Here is a 22,568-nt window from a genome sequence, read left to right as displayed (position 1 = left end):
TTGTGCGCTTTCAATAATGGACTTTTCAAATCAAATTATGAATATTACATGCATGTCCTTTTAGCAACGGGCATCTACTATGTAATCGGCCTAAGTATATAATTATTTAAGAATGATTTGCAAAAGAAAAGTACCTATCATTGATTCCCATGACAATTAGGCTAAGTAAATGTGAAGTTGTTCAAGCTTTGGTTTACATGAAGTGCTAAGCTTTGTTGCGCTAGTTGTCTCTAACAAGGTGGCAATACCACATACTTAAAAAATGGTGATGCGCTATGTGTTGGTCTAGATATTGTGATGACACTGGTGGCAAAATTCCGTACATTCCCAAGTTGAAGTCAATGCTATGTTTCATGAGTTGGTGCTTCTTCACTATCCAAACTTGTTTCATATGTTGTGTGCCATGTGAACTGCCTTTTAGGATCCTTCCTGAATTGAAGTTGATGTCATACACCCTTTGCACATGATGTACCATGAGAGCCGAGGTAGTTGTACTACACAATTGAAACAGGGTGCAGGGAATCGACATCTCAGCTCCATCTCTATCCTATATCTAGTGAGAATAAAGGCGTAAAAATCACCCTCTTCTTGTGCCATGTGTCCCGATTGAACTAGTAAATATTGAAACACAGGTTTTTCTCGTAGTTATCAGGCCTCCCATGGCTGAACCAGGGTAAGCCTGCCACATAAGAAAAGGTCTCACCACGGTTACCTTTTTGAGCCTGTGATGGTTCACGTGCGAACCCTATCAATGCTTCACCACTATCCAAACTCCGTTCCATTGTGTTGCATGCGTTGAGAACCGACTCATATGACGCTACTCAAATGGCGCATTACAGTCAGGAAAAAAAGTGACTTGCAAAGTCACGGCAGACTGTGAGAGTGTTTAAGTCAGCGAGTTAGAGTTGCGCTTGGAAGTTGGACTCTGGCACATGGAAAAAGGCTGCGCTGGAAAAGGAATCGATGGGCATTGGGCCATGGAGACTCGAGAGTACTGGACATTGATTGAGTGGAAATGATTCAGATGATATTCGAATCGAATCGCGCACGTGGGCTCGCGTTTGCCAGTGTCATGGACCCGTATTCATTCTCTGGCAGCAAGAAGATGGGGTGAGATGCAAAGACATAGATATTTTCTATTTGTAATTGAGAGAGAGAGAGAGAGAGAGAGAGAGAGAGAGAGAGAGAGAGCCCTGTTTTTGGACTGAATGGGTGACTCAAAGATCATCTCTTACCATTCTTTCCTCCCATCAGAGGCCCAGCTGCAGCAAGATGATTTCGTTAAGGATGGATCTGTGGACTACCGCGGTCGACCTGTCCTTCGCTCACGCACCGGTGGTTGGCTAGCCTGCATTTTTATCATTGGTAGTCTCTCTCTCTTTCTCCCATCCAAAAGACACACAGAAATACACGCACATAACATATATACATAATTGTGGATGGCTAATCTGTCCCTTTCTTCACACAAGGTACACAGATATTATGGAACCTGTTTGCAAGGGTTGACCCGCGACTACCACGCTCATACTCACAGAGCTCTCATATCTCAACTCCTTATTCTTCACAACATACAAGGAGATACCTGAATCGTCCAAACGATTATTTGCATTGAGCTGAGTCTGAAGGCTCTCGTAACTTTTTGTTTTGCTTCCAACACTTGATCCCAGGCCGCATCAAATGATAAGCTCTGAGAGGTTCCATTTCAGTCAATGATTACTGAAATAACTTGCTCCAATCAATGCTATCCAAGGACTCTGCTTGTGGTCCAGGTTGCCAGACCATGTTACATTTGCTGATATCGAACCCCAATCTTGGATAAGCCTTGTGGCGTAAGGATAGCCCTCTATCTTGCCGCATAAGAAAAACAATGTTAGTTACAATTTACCCACCAGGAAATCTGCATTATGCACTGATTATTGATGAAGGTATTGGAACCCCCGTCACAGTTCATAAAGCAGCTAGCATAAAAGACCGAGGTTACTTTTGCTGAATATATGATCAAGAAGACTAGGTTTCTTGGCCAAGGCATGCACATGTTTATTGACTATGTTTACAACAAGGTGAGCTCTTAATTACCAATAATCTCACGATTCACTACCTTTTTATGATTATGGTTTAGCCCAAAAATCTCCATGGCAGCTGAAATGAATGAGCCAATCTCAGTTCTCAACATGTCATCAAAAGTAGAAAAAATCAAATATATATTACCAATATGAGCCATACAATTTGGGGCAGACATTAAGAGGCCATGAAGGCAGTTTTGATGAAACCAACTAGCTTAGCCTGCAATTTCTGCATGACCCAATACATTAGCTGTTTCTTAGATGCAAGTATCCCTTCATGACAAAGCATTTCTCTATAACATTGAAATTTGGGGGGAGAGGGGGTTGTTGACATCAAGAGGTGCATGGAGTGAAGGTTGGATCACATTGAGCATTTGGTGGATGTAGAGTTAGTAGATAACATTTCTGGTGCCTAGGCTCAGTTCAAGGATACCTAGAAGTGGAGGGCTCCTAGTGTAGATTCTAAGGTTGCCCACTCCTAATGCGCATGTAGGCAGCACTAGCCTACTCAGTCACATGCTTCAGCCTCTTGTGAGGATACCATAGGGTTTCTAGAGAAACACAAAGTGTGTGAACAACCACATGGTGAGAAGTGGCACTAGCCTATTGATTCACATGCTTCACCATAAACAAACACTCAAACAAAGAAAAGCTTCGTGTGATGCTAGAGAAGATGGGCAGCAGCTGCAAACAGGGCACCTCAGCTGTGGAAGGCTGGACAGCACTCCATGAACTTTTGATATCTGCTAGTAGGAGGGGTGTGGACAGCAGTGGGAAGTAGATGCTAGCTGATGATTTATGTGGAGATATGCCATGGTTTGCAAAAGAAAACATGGAGTGTATGACCATGAAGTCAAACACAAACACAAAATGCAAAAACACAAATAGAGAAGAAAGAGAACTCTAAAGTGGATGAATGAATGTTGTAAATGAAGGAAAGAGCGTCTAAGATGCTCAAAGGGAGAGTTCGGTGGCTCTTGTGGGAGCAAGCTGAGGGAGATGTCGATTGGTCGTCCAATGGAAACAAATCTCGAGTGCTGTAACCATGAGTTGGAGTTGAGTTCATTCATTGGTCGTCATTGTGATTGAGTATTCTTATGCTTCATCTCTCTCTCTCTCTCTCTCTCGTACAATTACTCCACATCTATGTCAATAGTGGTGTTAGAGCTCAATAGTAGTATCAGAGTCCAACAATTATTCTTGTAGGATTTGGACTAGCTGCCCTTAAATGCAGTCTTGCTGCCCTTTTTTTAGAATTGTCTTTTGAAGCATCTTTGTTGCCCTTAAATGGGATAGTTGGGTCTTTCATCAATTCATGAGTTGTATTTAGTCAACTAATCCATTTTGGTCATTTTTGTCTTCATGCAATAGTCACGAAGTTTTTTAGTTAGGCCACAGCAACAAGTCTCTATTTGCTTTGACATCATGATCTCATGAAAGAGCTAAAACTGATAACAAAGTTCCCCAAAATTTTCTATTGTACTCTTTCAAATCAACACAATCAAGCGTATCCAATTTGTGCCAAGTTATTGTCACATCCACTACAAGAGTAATTATGCCTTGCCTTGCATCAAAAGAGTTGTTCATCGCCAAAGTGCATTCCGCTTTAAGTGGGTTGCTGCCTTGATACTTGTACACTTTCAAATTCAGAGAAAAGTTACCCCTAGAATAGGCATCATGAAACCGCTGAATGAAGATCAAAGCCTTCTGGCTATCCTATATACCAACTAAAAGTTTCAAATTTGATTGCTACCCTTGCTTCTTTGTAAACTTTCACCTTGCTTTTGGCATCGACTAATCATACACTAGTGGATGCGAGGCTTCTTTGAGATCTCGAGCATTGTGCACTTTTAGACAACTTTCTTATGAAGAAAGTGATTTTCTTATAGTTTCATTGCGAGTAATCCCTTTGTTTGTGAGAGGAACAATGTGGGATTACATGGGGACTATGCAAGATAGTTGTAAAGGCAAACACTTTGTAAAATTGGGCTAACATGTTGGCTGTCATTTTTAGGATTTGGTAGGATGAAGTGTTCTTGTGTATTTGTGAACACTTTAAAGTTGGTTAAAGATCAACATTAAAGGTGACAAGGTGATATTCAGCACATGTGGACTAATTGTGTGTGGAATTGCTGAAGTACAACTATTTATAATTGTTTTGGAGCGTACAAAAGTGCGATCATTGATCTTCTGTTGCAGCAAATGCATAGGAACATTAGGGAGATGCAAGACGATTTGCTATGGTAGTAGTGTAGATGCAAATTTACTTAGTTTGATAGTGAATTGGTTGTGGAAAGGTTAGAGCAAGGCACTAGGATTGATGCATGGATAGGGCTGAAGCTTCGTACATCAGATTAAATCAGTTTGGAATTGAGATTGTGTGTATACATTGTTTACAATGCACAACGGTGTGGGATTGTGTTTCCACCTCCAATGCCACTTTTATAGGCCACTTGGACTAATGATAACATGTATTCACATGCACTACACTTGTTATATTGTGAATGGATAGATTTGTTGTGCATTTGGTTAAGGTTGGCGAGAGCAATTAAGGAGGCAACATTGGTGACAAGTAGGTTTAGGTTGATTCAAAAGCAAGGCACATGGGAATCACTGGCATTGAGAGGGTGCATGCTTGTAAGAGTAGGTCGCTTATGATTTGTGTAAGCTCTGAATAAAGATAAATATATATTGCAAGAGTAGGTTACTTATGATTTGTCCAAGCTCTGAATAAAGATAAATATATATTGCAAGGGGAGCAAATCTTTGGGGCCTATCATGTTTCATCCTCCGCACAAGAGTATTCTAGCTATCCTGTTTTGTGTATCTTTGTTAAGTTAGTTTATATCTGTTACCCTTTAGATTATTTTGGAGGCATTGGGACATTACCATTTTCTTCAAGGATGTGAGATTGTGGATGTGTGGAGTGTAAATATGAGTTGCTCTAGTTTAATTTCAGCTTAGGATTTTGGGAGACAATGTCAAGTTTCTTAAATATGCGAGTGTGTAGTTTCTTGGGTTAGGCCTAAGATTTAGCAAACATTTTCTAAAGTGTTGTAATTGGTGAAGAGCAGTGAGTTCTCAAAGATTTCAGCAAGACATCGCTAAGAGAACGGGATGCAAGTGATGAGGAATCATTGTTGAAACCAACCTTCCTTCTTGGAGTGGGTGGTGAAAATCTGACTAAGCAGGTAATTACAGTAATTAACAAATTCACAAAAACTGAAATGCACAGTCTACCATACAATCTTGGACATTGGACACCCTATTGGCCCTAAAATTGGTGCTCCTTGTGGTATTTCTTTATCTTGTACTGCAATTGGATGGAGTACAACTTGGATTTCTTAATCTTCTCTGTTGATCTGGAAGCCCCTTGTTGTAGCCTGGCTCGAATGATCAACAAGCTTTTTGGGCAATTTGCCCCTTGATCTTCACCTAGGACTTATACAAATTGGACTCCTGATTAGCCAAATAGTGTCACGAGAACGTGAAATTTTAAGATGCTTTAATCCTGCCAATAACATTTGATTAAGTTATTAATCAAATGTGCAAGGTTGTTTAGCCCATGTGATGCACATGGCAGTTATTTCATGGTAACAAGTCAAGGACCCCGAGGATGTAGCGGGCGCCAAAGGTAAAAGTTGTAATAAGTTATGCCCGACATGCACTAGGTGGTACTCGGTGTCAAATTTTGGCCTAGACTAATTTATTAGCCACTAATGTTAGTGATGACATCAGAGACCAGGCATTAATTAAGTAATTAATGCCAGTCTAAGGATCAACAACTACTCAAGGATACTTGAAAGACAAATTGGCCTAGCCAATTTAATTATTGATCGGTGGAATTAGTTTTTTGAGCACTAGAATAATGATTAATAATATTTTGAAAATATTTTTAATAAGTTAGATAATGCTGGAAAATTGGATTAGAAGGCTGTCACTTGTCAAAACTTGCCCATGCAAGTGTGAAAACGTTTTTAGGGTCTGGTGGAAGTCTATTCTAGCCATTGTGAGAGAGAAGGAGGTTGTTAGAGAGCAAGGAGATGCTGTTGATGTGATTTGCAACCACCATGGATCAGTCCTAAAGTAATTTGTCTCGCCCTCTAGGAGCAGGTGATAGCAGCCCAAGGTCCTTCTGGTGGAGATGATAGTACACGAGGGGCAACAGTCTTTCTGGTCATCCTAAGCTGTAGGTAATAGCTTTCATGGCTATTTGAGCAGGGCAGCAACAGTTTTTCAGAATTTCTTGCGATATACTTTGAAATTTTTCCCTCTACAACATTATCTCTCATTCCTGAGCCATCTCTCAAGTTATCTCAGCATTTTCCAGTAGTTTGAGCCATCAGAGGAAGAGATTTCAGTCCTTGTTTGTTGTAAATCCCAATTTATAGTAGAAATTAGGGTTTCAACAATTGCCTCGCGGGATGGTGCTTAGAATTTAGAGCCTAGGACTTGAATTCCAAGAGCTGAAATTGAGGAATTTCAAGGAGATTCACAAGGCCACCTAGCCAATATTAGATTTGGGGCTGAATTTATCTTTCAAGGAGTAGGGTGAAGGTCAATCCCCAAGCAAACCAAGGGGAAAATTGGTTTGGAGGTTTGCTGTTAGCTTTGACAGCAAGAGGTACTTGGATTAGTGGAGGAGGTTGGAAGATCTCTGTTGCACTCCATCCATATGCAATAAAAGTTAAAGAAATACTGTGAGGGGTGTCAGTTTTGGGGCCAATAGGCTGTCCAATTTCCAAGATTGTATGGTAAAGTGTGCATTTCAGTTTTGTGGATTTATTAATTGTTGTAATTAGTGCTTAATTAGGTTGTTTACCACCCTATCCGAGGAGGAGGGTTGGTTTCAAATGCTACCCCAAATCAAATGGGATGGGTTGGCATGTGAAATCTCTAGCAATTCCTTAAATTCTAGCTGTTGGTTTTAGTCTAGTATGCCCCCAATTGTTGGCATGGGCCCCAAGGTGACTGCTAAACCTATAAACTAGGGTTTACAATAGAAATTTCATCGTTGTCTACCAAATCTAGGTGAAAATTCCTTCAAATGGTTGAGATTTGCTAAGATAATCAGAGAATGGGTTGGAGAAGATGAGAGTATGCTTAAGAGAGAAATTTCTGATTGACAATTTTGTCTGCATTAGAAAGTGCCTTAATGTCTGATGATTTGTTTGCACTATGAAATCAGCCCCTAACAAATAGTGTTTCCATGTAGATAGTACATGAACTACAACTAGGAGCTCTTTCTTGTAGACTTGCAAATTCTTCTCCATGCTATGGAGAAGACGACTCTCATAAGCCACAACTCGGCTATGTTGCATTAGAACAGTCCTGATGTTGTTTCCATATGCATCAATTGAACCACAAATGACTTTCTTAGATCAAGAAACACAAGCACATGATTTGAAGTCATCTTTTTCTTTAACTTGTCAAATGCTATACTTTCCATTATTGTCTATCCAAATGGTACATTATTCCTTTGCGAAGCATTCAATGGAGATTGATTTTCAGCAAAACCGCGTACATACCTTGTGTTATAGGAACATAGACCCAAAAAGTTGTGGATCTCATGTACATCCTTCAAAGGTGGCCATGAATGTATTGCCTCAACCTTTGCAGGGTCCATATGAATACATTAGCTGATACAATGTGTCTTAAAAAGTGGATCTCACACTTTTCTTGTTATTAATGACTAGCTTGTGCTTATGTAGCTCATTGAATATAATGTCCAAATGCTTTCTATGCTTTACCTCATTCATTGATTAGACAATCATGTCATCAAAGAAGGTGCCCATAAATCCCCTATGTGGCGTGAAGATGTGATTCATCATTTGATTAAAAGTGGTAGGAGCATTCGTCAGTCCAAAAGGCATAACAAGAAACTCATACAACCGAAAAGATGACTTGAAAGCTGTCTTAGGTATATCATTGGTCTAATGCGTATCTAATGATACCTACTTTTCAAATCTATATATGTCCCCTGCAATCTATCCATAACATCATCGATCCAAGGAATTGGAAATTGATTCTTTATCGTGATTTTATTCAAAGCATGATGGTCAATGCACATACGCCATAAATCATCATTTTTCTGTACTAAAAGTAATGAAGAACAAAAGGGAGATGAGTTGGACTGAATTAGCCCTTTTTCCAATAGCTCATTCACTTGACTTATAATCTCTTGTTGGGCTGCACTTATAGGGTGCCTTATTAAGTAGGCTACTTCCAAGAATAAGATCTATGCCATGATCTTTAGGCCTTTCAAGCCGTAGTTATCTTGGAAGTGATTGAGAAAAGCAATCAGTATACATTTTCAGAAAAATGTGATTTTTCATTAATTTAGAAATGGCAGTAGTTGATACATTAGGGACTGATTCCCCTTTTAACTTTACATCCAAAGTATGGGTCTCGCCTTATGTTGAATAGCAATCACTTTACTATGTGAATCAATCTCACTGCATGCATACGATGTTACCATGGCATACCAAGCAAGACATCACATCCCTCAAGTGGAGCAATAAAGAACTCTTCACTATTTATCTGTCCTTGAATGTGCAAACAGAGCTTTCCAATGAGTGGTGTGACAAGCTTTGCATGGCCCTTGTATGCCATATCAACTTCTCCCATGGGTCTCTTTTTATCCTCTCTAATGCCTAGACAAGTTGCCATGTTTATAGAAATGAAGTTGGCTCGGGCTCCATTATCAAAGAAGATCAAAGCATACTGATATTTGATTTTGCCCCATGCTTTGCATAACTTAGTAGCATCATCATTGGGCTGATCATTGACAACATCTAGTATCAATCCAACTGATGTTTTGGGCTTCTTACCCTTTGGATCTCTTTGATTTTTTGATTTTCCAATTTGCTGCCTATTGGGACAGTCCTTACTTATGTGATCCTCTTGCTCACAAACAAAGCATTTATTTGCAGCTATTAATTCCCTATGTTGTGCAAGTGATTTCCAGCCCTTTCCTTGTTGTTTTGACCTCTTTTTAGGCCGATTTTCAGATCTGCCCCTTTTTTCAACCTTTGACAACTTCTTATTCGGGTTCTCCAAACTTTCTTGAAAGTCCAAAACCCTCCTATGCAGCAATGTATCAGTTGTCATGATGTCCACCTCAAAAGTACTTGTCAACCAATTTGATGCAAGCATTTGCTTGAATTGTACCCATGTTGATGGTGCTTTACCTTGCATTAAGAGCATGGACGAGCACTGCAATGCGATCCCCTTCGAGAAAGTGTATGCCTTGTGAATCTTAGAGGATTTGGTGAAGTTTCCTCTTGAATTTGCTGCATCAAACCACCGAATAAAAGTCAAAGCTTTCAGCCTATCTTGTGCACCACTCAAGGACTCAAACTTCATCCCTTTTCCACCCTCATCATAGTGGAGTGAAGTTGTCATACACTGGTTGTTGCAAAAAGGGTGCATTTGCTGTATTTGCATCATGATCAACACCAAAAGAAGCATTTGTATGATCAATCAAAAATACTATCGCTTGATGTTTGATGGTGCATTAAATGCTGTCACTACTCTCGTCGGCACCAAAAATGCCGTTCTTGTTTCTCTAGGGTCTTTTGCAGCAAATTGCAGCCTCCTAATGGTCTCCCATAGTAGTAAAACTGATCAACAACTTCTTCTCTCTCCCTCCCTCTCTCTCTCTCTCTCTCATGGATTGAATCAGTCTCTACAACCTCTAAATAGCCTTCTTTCCCATTGCATGGGAATTTTTGCCAAGTGGTAGCTTTCTAATTCATTTTCTAGCAAATTCCAACCATTTAATTAATTTTCAAAATTAATGTGAAAATTAATTTTAGTTGTTCTGACCTTGCCCAAAATTAGATGTGCCCATCCACAATTTAATTGGCTAGGCCATTTTCAACCCCAATGGTCCCAAGCCTTAATTGACCCTTGGACATGCATTAATGGATTAATTAATGCCTAATCCCTAGTGTCACCACTGACACTAATTGGCCAATTAATTGTCCTAGGGCCAAACTAACATTAAATGTCACCTAGAACGTAGTTGGTATAACTTGTTACAACTTTTGCTCTTAACACCCATTGTTTCCTCAGGGTCCTTGGCCTGTTACAATGAAATATTTGCTATTTGCATCACAATATTGCACATTTGATTATTAAATTAATCAAATGTCTCTAGCAAAAGCAAATCATCCAAAAATTTCACATCCTTGTGACAATTGTTCTTAGTAAAGAGTCACACATTTTGTAATGAAGGGTCTATGAAAGATGTACAATAGCACACATTTTACCTCGAGGCTTTTCATTTAGAGACGACTTTGGTTATGCCTCAATCAGGTTTAGTAGAGGATAGATTTGGAGCATTATTTGATGCTTAAGTAGGGGTAACACTTTTGCTCCTTCGATATAGTTAGGCCTAGATATCTAGTGGTAGCTTTGGGACCTATTGTGATCAGTGCACTAGTCACTCACTTTGTTTTGGTATAGCTATGTATGGGCATTCATCTATAGCACTGAGTATTATACTTTTTAAAGACTTGTGGAGATATGCAAGAATATGTTAATAGCAATAGAAGTGTACATGTTGCTTTGGGCCATTTTTATTACATGTGACTATTTTTTGTTGGATATGTAGATTGCATGACATTGAACACATTTTTGTTTACTATGAATGCTTTCTCATGCTGAAGATGTGTCACGAATGTGGATTTCTTGAGATGGCCTACAAGTAAGTCTTGTGAAGTAATGTGAATCTCATGGGATGGCTATGAGCACAAGTCTTGCAAAGCATCTATTGTGAATGATTGAGGCATCTTGTGGAGTAGTGTTTGTGAAAGCATTATAATGTTGCATGTGGACTCATTCATGGTTTTCTCTTTGGTTCTTGGAGAACAAGCAAGAGATATGAGTCACTATAATGTGACACTTGTTATATGAGGTATCTTTGCTCATGAACCATTACTTTGCTGGAATACACTTGAGCATATTGCTTTCATTTGTGGTGTTGGCAAAAGCACGTTTGCACAAAATATGGCTTTGAGATGGCCATAGGATAGAGCAAGGGTATTACAACATGAATTGTTGTGGAGTGTATTATAGCATGTTGGAGCCTTTGTATTCATGATCTTGCAGCGTTCAATCATGGACTTGGTGGTATTTAGGACTTTTGAATATGTTGTTTGGCTTTTTTGATATGCATGATTTATTGATTATAGGTGTGAGCTTTGAGGATGATTAGAGAGCTAATATGCAAGTGGGTAAATTTTGTGAAGATTTGCTAGGGTTTGAACAGAGAAAATGCAGAATGTATGAACATGAATGAGACATAATAATTTAGACAATAATGCAATAAAAGCAAACCCTAAACACAAAACACAAAAGGCAAAGACATAAATAGAGAAGGAAGAGAATTCTGAAGTGAATGAATTAGTGTTGTAAATGAATGGGAGAATGTACAGAATGCTCAAGGGTAGAGTTGTCTAGCAATCGATGGCTCTTGTGGGAGTGGGTTGAGGGAGGTATCGATGTGTGTTGTCCACCGAGATGGATCCTGAGTGTAGTAACCACCAGTCGGAGCAGAGGCCGATGAAGAAAAGTGCTGAAAACACAAAAACAACGTGTTGTAGATGCAAATGCAAATCGTGAAGGGGTGAGAGTGCGCAATGGCGTGCAAAGTCAAGGCGTTAGCTGAAGAGCAGAGTTGACCTGAGAGTTAGACGAAGTGAACACAGGGATAGGTGTACCGTTGTAATGGTACACAAAGAATAAAAGAATGTATTTATATGTTAGGGTACATTAAGGGTGTGTTCACATCTGTAAGTCTATTTACACGGAGACGAAAGGACTTTACACCCAACAACCTCCCACTTAAAGGCCCGAAGTGGTACCTTTAAGCTAACCAACTCCCACTAAACGAATGCAATGCTCATGCTGAGCCTTTGCAAGAGACTTGGAGAACATCTGCAGGGTTTTCTTGGGTTTTTACCTTAGTCAGTGTGACAAGACCATCATCCAAGACCTGTCAAATAAAGTGATACCAAACATCTATGTGTTTGATACGTGCATGGAACATGGTATTCTTAGCCAGACATACTGCACTTTGGCTATCACAACCAAGCACTGGAGTATGTGAAGAAAGACCAAAATCCTTGACTAGACGGCCAAGCCAAATAGCTTCCTTAGAAGCTTCTGTGGCTAAAATATATTCAGCTTTTGTAGTACTCAGTGCCACAATTTTCTGCAATCTTGAACACCAAGAGATATCCCCACCAGCTAAAGTAAAAACATACCCACAGGTAGATTTCCTAGTATCAAGATCTCTTGCCATGTCCGAATCACAAAATCCCTGCAATTCTAGTGTACCCTTTCCATAGCATATACACTTTTATTGTGTACCTTTCAAGTGTCTAAAGATACATTTCACTGCTTTCCAATGTGGCTTGCTAGGGTTAGACATAAATTTGCTAACAACTCCCACTGCATGAGCAATGTCAAGGCGAGTTGAAACCATGGTATACATTAAAGATCCACAAGCTGATGCATAAGGTATACCCTTCATGGCACTAGCAGCTGCATCATCCTTAGGGCAATCAGCTTTGCTAAGCTTTGTATGTGGCGGTAAAGGCACACCAAGAGGCTTAGCATCAGCCATATTAAACGTGTCAAGTACTTTACTAATATACTTGTCCTATGAGAGAGAGAACAAATGCTGCCCTTTGTCTCTTTTAATGCGCATGCCCAAAATGTGTTCAGCTGTCCCCAAATCTTTCATAGAGAAGGCTGAACCCAGCTGCCTTTTAAGAGCATTCAAAGTACTCTTATGCTGTCCTGCAATCAGCATGTCATCCACATAAAAAACCAGCACAATAAGGCTGCCATCATCAGCCTTTTTAGTGTTAAGTAGTGATCTGCATGACTGCGTTTAAATCCATGTCTGAGCATAAAGGTATCAAATTTCTAGAACCATTGTCTAGGGGCTTGTTTTAGCCCATATAACCTGTGTTTCAGCTTACAAATCAAATGCTCTTTTCCTGGAATGGCAAATCCTTCTGGCTGCTTCATGTACAACTCTTCATCCAAGTCACCATGAAGAAAAGTAGTCTTCGCATCTATCTGATCCAATTCTAAATCCAAGGATGCAATGAGAGCAAACAAAACACGAGCGTAGTCATCTTCACCACTAGTGAAAAGACCTCTTGGAAGTCTATGCCTTCCTTTTGTGTATAGCCCTTAGCAACCAGCCGCGCCTTGTACTTGGGCTTCCTATCAATACATTTCACTTTGTAAATCCATTTATTAGGAATAGCTTTTCTATCCTTGGGCAAAGGTACAAGCTCCCATGTGTTATTGCATATAGAGACTTCATCTCTTCTTGCATAGCAAGCTCCCACTTTCTCTTGTCTTCACATGACTGTGCCTCTTTAAATGTCAGAGGCTCACCCTCATTAGTCAACAAAATGCAATCCAAAGATGACTGAAACCTTTGTGGTTGCCTTTTGACACGTGTAGACGGTCTTACCCAATGATCTGTATTATCAGGCAGTGGGCCTACATCCTGAGGAATATGCACACCATCACCAAGTGATTGATTTTCAGCATTTTCTTGTTGCTGTAATCTGTTTTCAGCATGTTCTTCTTGCTATCCTATTTGATCCTGTGCATCTATTTGCTGTCCATGATCTTCATGCTGTAGCACAATAGGTTGCTGCTCATTTTCAGCATAAAAAGAGACAGAACTTTCAGCTAATGGCTGGTTGTTCATGCTGAAATTTGACCTTCTTTTTGTCAAGATCACCATGTGTAGCATTTTTCAGCAACTTTGCCCCATTAATACTACATCTCAGCTACATACTCTCTTCCTGCCCTAAGGAAGCCAAACTCTATAGCCCATCTCTCCCTCATCTCCATATCCCATGAAGATGCCCATGATGGATTTCATGTCTAGTTTGGTCCTCTGTTCTACAGGTACATGCACAAAGGCATCACAACCAAAGATACGCGAATGGTTATATTAAGCAAGTTTGCCAGACCAAACCTCTTGAGGAATGCCATTTTCCAATGCATGATTGGGAGAGTGATTGCATACATCAATTGCAGTTTTAAGAGCCTCTCCCCAAAACTATTGCAGGAGATTAGTTGTGGACAACATGTATCTGACTCTCTCACAAAGTGTGCGGTTAAATCTTTGAGCCACGCCATTTGATGCAGGATTATAAGGGGTTGCCAACTCCCTCTTAATTCCATGCATCTCACAAAACTTGTTAAATTATTTTGAGACATACTCACCCCCATTATTTGTTTTTATGGCTTTTAACTTAAGCCTTTTTTGTGTGGTAACAAAAGCATGAAACTTTTTAAAAGAATCCAACACTTCCTTTTTTTTCTCTTAAGTACATACATCCATGACTTTCTACTAAAATCATCAATGAAAGTAACAAAGTACTGTGCACCCCCATACGAATTAACAGGCATAGTGCACACATCAGAGTGTACTAAGTCAAGAGTGTTAGACTTCTTAACGACACCAGAGTAATAAGGAGACTTCACTTGTTTTTCATATAAGCAATCATTACAAAATTCTAGACCAGAGCCTTTTACATCAAATCTCCCTAAAGAGGAGAGAACCTGAAGGCCTTTCTGGCTCATATGACCAAGTCTTTTGTGGCAAAGCTCCATCTGTGAATCAACTTCAGCCATAGTCAAGAACTTGCCAGGTAATGCTTTACAATGCAAGTAATATACAGTCCACCTTTTGTTGCCTTTAACAATCAGCATAGAGCCCTTATGGACCTTCTAAGATCCACTACCAAATGTAATAAAATACCCTTTAGCATCAAGCTGCCCAACTGATAGTAGACTCTTCTTTATGCTAGGTAGAAATCTGATATCCTGCAAAATCAGCTCTTGGCCATTTTCAAGAGCCAAGTGAATGGTGCCAACACTCTCTATCTCACATGCATAGTTATTACCCAAGTAAACCTTGCCTAGGCAACCTGCAGTGTATTCAAAAAATGACTCCTAAGAGGGGGTAACATGAAAGGAGGCACCGCTGTCCACTGTCCATGATTGTGACAGTCTATCCATATCACCTATTGCTGCCATAATATCTGCATCATTACATGAGGCTACAACAAGTATCTCTTCAGTGTCAGGAAGCTCTTCAATGACCATACTAGATGCAACATTTGCCTTTGCAATTTCTTTTGAGGAAGAGCTGTTATAATCTTTCTTATAATCCTTCTTTTTCTTACCCTGCTGTTTCTTTCTTTCTTGCTTTTTTTTGAAGTACCGGCAATCAGGCTTTTTATGCCCTTTACGCCCACACTGATAGCATGTGACATCCTGCTGTTTGCCCTTGCTTTTGCTTCTGCTTTTACCTTTACTGGCTGCATTACCCCTCTTTTCAGACCTGCCTCTCACATGGTAAGATGAGCCATTGCTTTCATCACACTACTTTCTTTTGATTTCTTCACTAAGGATTGAACCTCTTACCCCATTAAAAGTCAAAGCAGGATTGTTGCTAAGTGACGCAACCAAAGATTCCCAGGTGTCAAGCAAAGTCATCAATAAGAAAATGTCTTTCAATTTATCATCGAAAGCCGCCAAACCAGAGTCCTGCAACTGACTTAAAACCCTTGTGAAAGCACTCAAATGCTCAGATGTTGGCTTAGACTCATCCAACTCCATGTTCACAAGTTTATGCATAAGATGCACTTGATTCATAGGAGTTGTATTTTCATAAGTATCCTTGAGCTTTTTCCATATAGTATAAGGTGTATCAAGATGCTTGATGTTTGTAAGTACATCATCAGACACTGCCATCTTAATGTATGCAATGGCCTTCTTATTAAGTCTAGCCCAATCCACATCTGTCATAGCTGCAGGCTTAGTCTCCAAGAGAGCATCTTCACAGTCCTTGATAAACAAAATGCCTTGCATCCTATCCTTCCATAAGTCAAAGCCAGTGCCATCAAACCTCTTGATTTCAAAGAGGGATTTAGTGTCATTGCTGCTAGAATCATTTGCAGCCATTTTTCAGCAATAAACCAGAAATTCAATGCTGCAATTTATGACAGCAAAAAATGAGCTGAATATTTAGCTAATTTCAGCCCAGATTTTTAGCAAATAATAGCAAGATTCAGTCCAAGCACATATACAGTAGTAGAGTGAACGACTTTTAGCAGTATGACTGCAATTTTTGCATACATTAAAAGCATACATCACTGCCAGGTAACTCCTACTTCAGCAATATCACCAAAAATACATCTGCACCAATCCCAGATCTGCAAACGATCACTAAGATTGCTGCAACATGAATAATCAGCAATACATCAACTCAATGGTTGCTGTCCAGCAAGTGTACTGCATACGTATGTGCTCATATCATCTTCTCATACCCAAAACACCAAGAAATCTCTGCAATTTCTTCAAAATCGCACAAGCGGGAGATAAAAATGCTAAAATCACTCTGCTTATAACCACAAGATTGCTTCAGCAATATTCCCAAAGTACATTTCATGCATTAACTTTGCCTCCACAGATTTCAGCAAAAGCCCAAATTTCACTATGAAATCTGCCCCAATTGCATTAATACATGTTCCCGAGAGCATAAAACGGGCAAATTTAGCAAAATTTCACAAAATTTTACAGAAGCCCCAAAATTTCCGGGTTCAAGTGTGCACGAATGTTAGCCAATCTGACTCAGCTGAAAAAATTTCACCAGTACAGCAAAAGCCCCAAATTTTATAGGTCCAATGTTGAGAAATTTTACTCAAATGAGCAAAATTTCACTGAATTTGACGACATCCCCAATTTAAATGCGCACAATGTGTGCAATTTCTGACGCAAATGCCTCAATTATGCATGAACAATATTAAATCTGGAAAAGCCCCAAAATTTTGGGCATAAATTTGCACAAATTTGAGCACTATGCTTGCGCGCGTGAATCTCCGTCAGTGAGCAAGGGGCTTGCTTGCAAAAAATTAGTGAAAAATTGATGAAAATTGCTGATAAGGTGACGAAACACTAGCTGTTGACCAGCAGCCTGTCCCGCATGCCCTGCCACCTGACGAATCTGCCTGTGCCTATCCTGGTGAGCTGTCGCCTGCTTATCACTTGCTTTCACCTGCCTATCGCTGCCTGGGAGGTGTTGTCTGCAGTCATGTTGACTTGTGCAGGCTGTTGCCTGCCTGTGTAGACTTGTCCCTGCTGCCGCTTGGCTGTTGCCTGCTGCGAACTGTGAACACAGGCCAAAAAACTGACGACCTGACGTGTAGGAGGTGACAACTTGCTGAAATGTGTCGGCTCGATGCGTGTGCAGCTGTCTGCTGAAAAACGACCTGCTGTTTTCTTCGCATACGCGAGCTGAAATTGACTCGCCTTGACTTCGGGAAGCGTGCACACCTTCGCCGAAGCTCTAATACCAGTTTGAAGGGGTGAGAGTGTGCAATGGTGTGCAAGGTCAAGGCGTTAGCTGAAGAGCAGAGTTGAACTGAGAGGTAGAGGAAGTGAACGCAGAGATAGGTGTACCGTTGTGATGGTACACAAAGAATAAAAGAATGTATTTATATGTTAGGGTACATTTAGGGTGTGTTCACACCCGTAAGTCTATTTACACGGAGATGAAGGGACTTTACACCTAACAAATCAAGCCAATGCTAGAAATGGAAGGGTATCAAGTAGGGAACCAGAACACAAGAGTCTTTGGGACTAGAACTGGTAAATGCAACAATGTAACCCTTGAAGATGATGGTGGTTGATCATCGGCAGCAGTGGGAGGTTGGGCGACGGTTGTAGACCATGTAGCAGCAGCCATTGGGGGACTGGATAGCTAGTGGAAGAGGGCTGATGGACGAAACCTACAAGACAAAGATGGATTGAATGGTGGGCAGCTTTTCTATTTATAGATGTAGAAGGGTCCTCCCAAACTAGGGTTTTGCTCATAGGATCTAAAAACTCTCTAGGTTTAATGAAACGCTTGGTAATTTACATGTTTTGGGGTTGTTTTGAAGAGCTAATTAGTTTGTAATGCATTTTTAACTCCACACCCCCTCTTAAGTACAAAACTAGAACCGAGAAGGGATTGGAAGAAAAGCTAAAGCCCATTTTAATCCCAAGACATCCCATCCCAAAGCACACAGGGCATCGGACAAAGGGTGCACATTGACTTTCCAGTGGCATACTAAGATTACAGAGGTGATAGTTATCTTACCAAGGGAGCCCAAATGATCACCCTAGAGAGGCCAAGGCATTGAACAAAGGGTGCTTGTTGGATGTCTAGTGGCCTACCAAGACTTGCAAAGGCAAATTGAACCACATTGAACTTAAAAAAAAAAGGGAGAAGACATGGTTTGCGGCCTATCAACTAACCGTGCTCTCTAGGGGGGGAGGGCGAAGGGAAGAATGAAAAGGAATGATTAGATCCACCACATCACAAAATAGACAAGCTATCCCAACCATTCGTGGATGTCGGTGATGAAGGAAAAGATAGAAGAGGTAACGTAGCTGTGGTTGTAAGGTGGTGAAAGAACTGCTAGTGGAAATAGCTCAGGATCTGCTCAGGGGTGTTGTACATAATGAGATGCATAGAGTAATTCTACATGATAAGAACGTGCATTCAACAAGTGTGGCTTGGATAGTGTCCCTTGTGGGAAAATTGTTCACTTGCTTGCCCAAGTGCCCTTTTACATAGATGATGATGGTCATGCAATGCAAAGAGAAGGTACAACAAGGAAGGGAGGTGGATGTTGAAGATGAATGCAGAAACATGTTTCATATTGAGGTGCTTTGGATACTATTTTAAAGGAAAGCTCAAGTGAGTGTAGAATGCAGCGGAAGACTTGAAAATATGGCTAAGCCTAAAGAAAATGTAGTCTAACTAGGCTAAGGTGCCTAAGGATAACCTAGGACTTCTAAGGGACTAGCGTAGGGGAAGGTAAGGACCAAACTAGCTAGAGAAACTATGAGGCATTGACTGAGGGGTAGATCAAGGATCCACCACATTGCTGGCGAGCCACTGATGACCAGGGATACTAGGGGATAGAGAAATTGCACTATCTCCCTAGGGAAGATCCCCTCTCAACCCCTTGGAATGGCATTACTGCTGTCGGAGTGGGTTGAGAATGGAGATTGGATTCAACTTTGGTGTGGGTAAAAGACTTTGAGTTGGGAATGAGATGATTCTGTATATGGATCTAAGATGCTTGGCCTTTGAGCAACAATTATCATCTACATGGCCCGGTTTCTAGCAAAATACACAAAACCTATGCTTTTTAGGCAAGAAGTGCTAGGAGGGTCTTTGTGACGGTATGAGTGTATTGCTTTCTTTTTCCTTTCAAAAAAGAAGACTAACCATTGGCATCAGAACGTGGTCCGTGTTTAGGGTCAATCGGGAAAGGCGAAATTGGGTCTAAATGTAGAGGTGTTTCTTTTCCACTCCTTACTTCCTTCAAAGAAGGAGATGATTCATCAGCACAAGACGGGGACTCATCCATTTGATCTGTAGTTGCACTACTACTACGTTCGAAAGGGTTCATACTGTATGGTACTTTAGGTACCATACCTTGCATATTAGTACCATAAGGTACCAACTTAATGGATACTTCTTTTCTTGTCCGAGTTGGACTTTGGGATGAGCTAAATACTCCTTACACTAATATTAGGTTATTTGAGACTCAAACAAAATTTCTATCTTATTTTGTAAAAAAGAATTGGATTTTAAGTTGCTTTAAGGATAGAGTAACGTACATACTTTAAAAAATCTTAAGGTACCATTTAGCACCATATTTTATTGTACCATACTTTTCGTACTTGACAACCATGATTTGATCGACGAAGAGGACAGTATAGTGTGCAGGAGGGGGATTCCCCACACAATAGGACTAGAGGATAGAGACTAATGCACTTGTGAGTGTGTGCAAGGCACAATGTTAAAGGTGGCATTTTTGTTAATGATGTACCATAGTGCAAAGTGATGTACTTCTAGGTGTCTAGTGATGGCCTAAAACCTTGCAGTGTTAAGAGGGTGGCATTCCTGCTAATGATCTACTAGGGTACAAAGTGGTATACTTCTGAGTTTGTAGTGATGGCCTAATACCTTGATGTGCATCAAAGACAATGCGCGGTAAGTCTAGATAACCTATTATGGATATAAAGTAAGGATCTAGATTTAAAGGAGAGGAATCTAAATGTGAAGTGAATGTGGGAGGGAAAGCTGGAAAATGTGAAGGTGAATAGGAAGCACCAAACTCATACTCAAATGAAATAGAGGATAAAGGATTACCTTGTGGAATATCTCTAAACATAGAGTTTTCTCAAAACCACATCGGTACCAATTTGGGTCTCCATGGGGACTTATAGTCAGTTCTTGCATAACTAAAGGAGCAATATAGGCAAAATTAGACTCATACAAAAATGGGTTGTATGAACTTGCCACTGGGCTTGATTGTGAAGAGTTTGAACTTTCGGTTGTGTGCCAAGTGGATAGTATTTTCTCAATTGAGAGATGATCAGTCTCGTCAGCAAAGTGCTCCAATTCAGATGCACCTTGTCAAGGAGTATAAGACGAAGAAGAGTTGGGCCTCGATGAGTGATCCCTACAAGAAAAACTAGTAGGAGTATTGTTCTCCAAATCAGGACCATAATACTTCTTTAATGCCTCCTTGGAAGGAGTAGTTGGAGAAAGTATCGGAGGATTTGGAGATGGAGTTGTTTGAGCCATCGCGAATCAATTACGTGTTGTTCGTGTATCTCACAAAAAACCAAGCTCTCCATGACAAACACAAGATACTCTTTAAAACCATGACAAACACAAGATACTCTTTAAAAGAGCACCGGCTTTGATACCATGTGAAGATATGCTAGGTTTTGCATAAAGAACACAATGTATGAACATAGCTGAAACACAATAACTCATATGATAATGCTATAAATGCAAACCCTAAATGCAAAATGCAAAACACAAAAACACAAACACAAATACAAAAACAAAGAAGAAAGAGAACATTGAAGTGATGAATCAATGTGGTAAATGGATGAGAGAATGTACAAAATGCTCAAGGGCAGAGCTTTCCAGCGACAACCGGTGGCTTGTGGGAGTGGGCTGAGGGAGGTGTTGATGTGTGTCGTCCACTGGAGACGGATCTTGAGTGTAGTAACCGCCAGTCAGAGCAAAGGCCGATGAAGAAAAGTGCTGAAAACACAAAAATGACTTGTTGCAGATGCAAATGCAAATCAAGCTGATGCTGGAAATGGAAGGATAGTAGGGTGAAAACCAGAATGCAGTAGTCTTTGGGGATGGAACTGGTAAAGGCAGCAATGCAACTGCTTGAAGGTGATGTCATTTGATCATTGGCAGCGGTAGTCTTTGGGGGCTAGAACTAGTAAAGGCAGCAATGTAACTGCTTGAAGATGATGGTAGTAGATCATTGGCAGCAGTAGTGGGAGATTGGGTGACAATTGTAGACCACGTAGCAGTAAGGGTCCTCCCAAATTAGGGTTTTGCTTATGGGACACAAACTCTCTAGGACTACGCACTGTTCAATGAAACATTTGTAATTTACATATTTTGGGGCTGTTTCAAAGCAAATTTCTCATTATGGTAGCTTGGAGTGATTGGATCTCTAACAGGTAAAGCATATGCTATGGTGATGTTAACAATTGATGGGATGGAATCTTTAAAATGCATGGTCTTCTTTGATATCAAAAGAAGTTGTGGTCTACAATTGTAGGGTACCAAGATACTGATGCTATTGGGAAAGCAATTAATACTTTCTTTGGCCAACTTTGAGACAAGAGATGAATGCTTTTATAAGGAATTTTCATGGCCTTTTGTCTTTTGCGGATAGTGAGCTGAGACTTCTATAATTAGTATGATAGGCACTTGTGTTCCTATAGTTTTGCTTGGTTATTCACTTATTCAATGGGTACCTCTTTGATAGCCATGTATTTATATAATTGTGATTGGTTGTTTACTAGTGCAGTGAGTATTAGCTTGCACAATTGTACATTGATACTACATGGAGTAACAACGGTTGGTTATGTGGGAATATGTATGGACAATTATAGATTGCCAGTACATGGAGTAACAACAATATTCTTGGTTACTTAGAAATATGTATGGACAATTATACATTGCCAGTATATGGAGTGACAATACCATAGTTGTTAGATATGAAAGATACGATACCGTATAGTATGAAAAAATATGGTACTAAATGGTACCTTATGATTTACGGTACGATATTAGCACGAAAAAAAGAGACTTGATTTAAAAAAAAACTACAAATGATAAAACACATGTCTAAAGTGAAAATAGCATGGCATTACAAAATAAGATGAATACATGAGGTTAAAAGTCAAAATTGGCATATGGTAGAGTCTAGGCCCTCACGGTCTTATGCACAACATGCAATACGACTAGTACATACATGGATCGTAGTGGATGCAATGATACAAAAAAGAGAGAGGCCTATGATGAGGCATCATTGACATCATCATCATCATCATCATTAGAACCATTTAAGT

The 22,568-nt window shown here is 40.1% G+C and overlaps 1 protein-coding gene across 3 annotated transcripts in view; it reads left to right on the top strand.

Moving 5' to 3' along the window:
- Nucleotides 1-1,122: 1,122 nt before the first annotated feature.
- Nucleotides 1,123-22,568, top strand: part of LOC148015857 (protein NRT1/ PTR FAMILY 8.3-like) — a 99,225-nt gene continuing 77,779 nt past the window's right edge. For 2 of the 3 annotated variants that reach the window (XM_087664712.1, XM_087664711.1), the window contains exon 1: nt 1,123-1,365. In XM_087664712.1, coding sequence (XP_087520838.1) covers nt 1,209-1,365 — 157 coding nt within the window. In that variant the 5' untranslated portion in view covers nt 1,123-1,208. The remainder of the gene's footprint in view (nt 1,366-22,568) is intronic. The other variant, XM_087664713.1, reaches the window with a different exon arrangement.

This window comes from Lygodium microphyllum, chromosome 23 (genome assembly GCF_053477565.2).
Source record: "Lygodium microphyllum isolate KBCC chromosome 23, Lygodium_microphyllum_v1.1.10, whole genome shotgun sequence".
NCBI classification, from domain to species: domain Eukaryota; kingdom Viridiplantae; phylum Streptophyta; class Polypodiopsida; order Schizaeales; family Lygodiaceae; genus Lygodium; species Lygodium microphyllum.
This window is presented reverse-complemented; position numbering and strand designations above follow the sequence as displayed.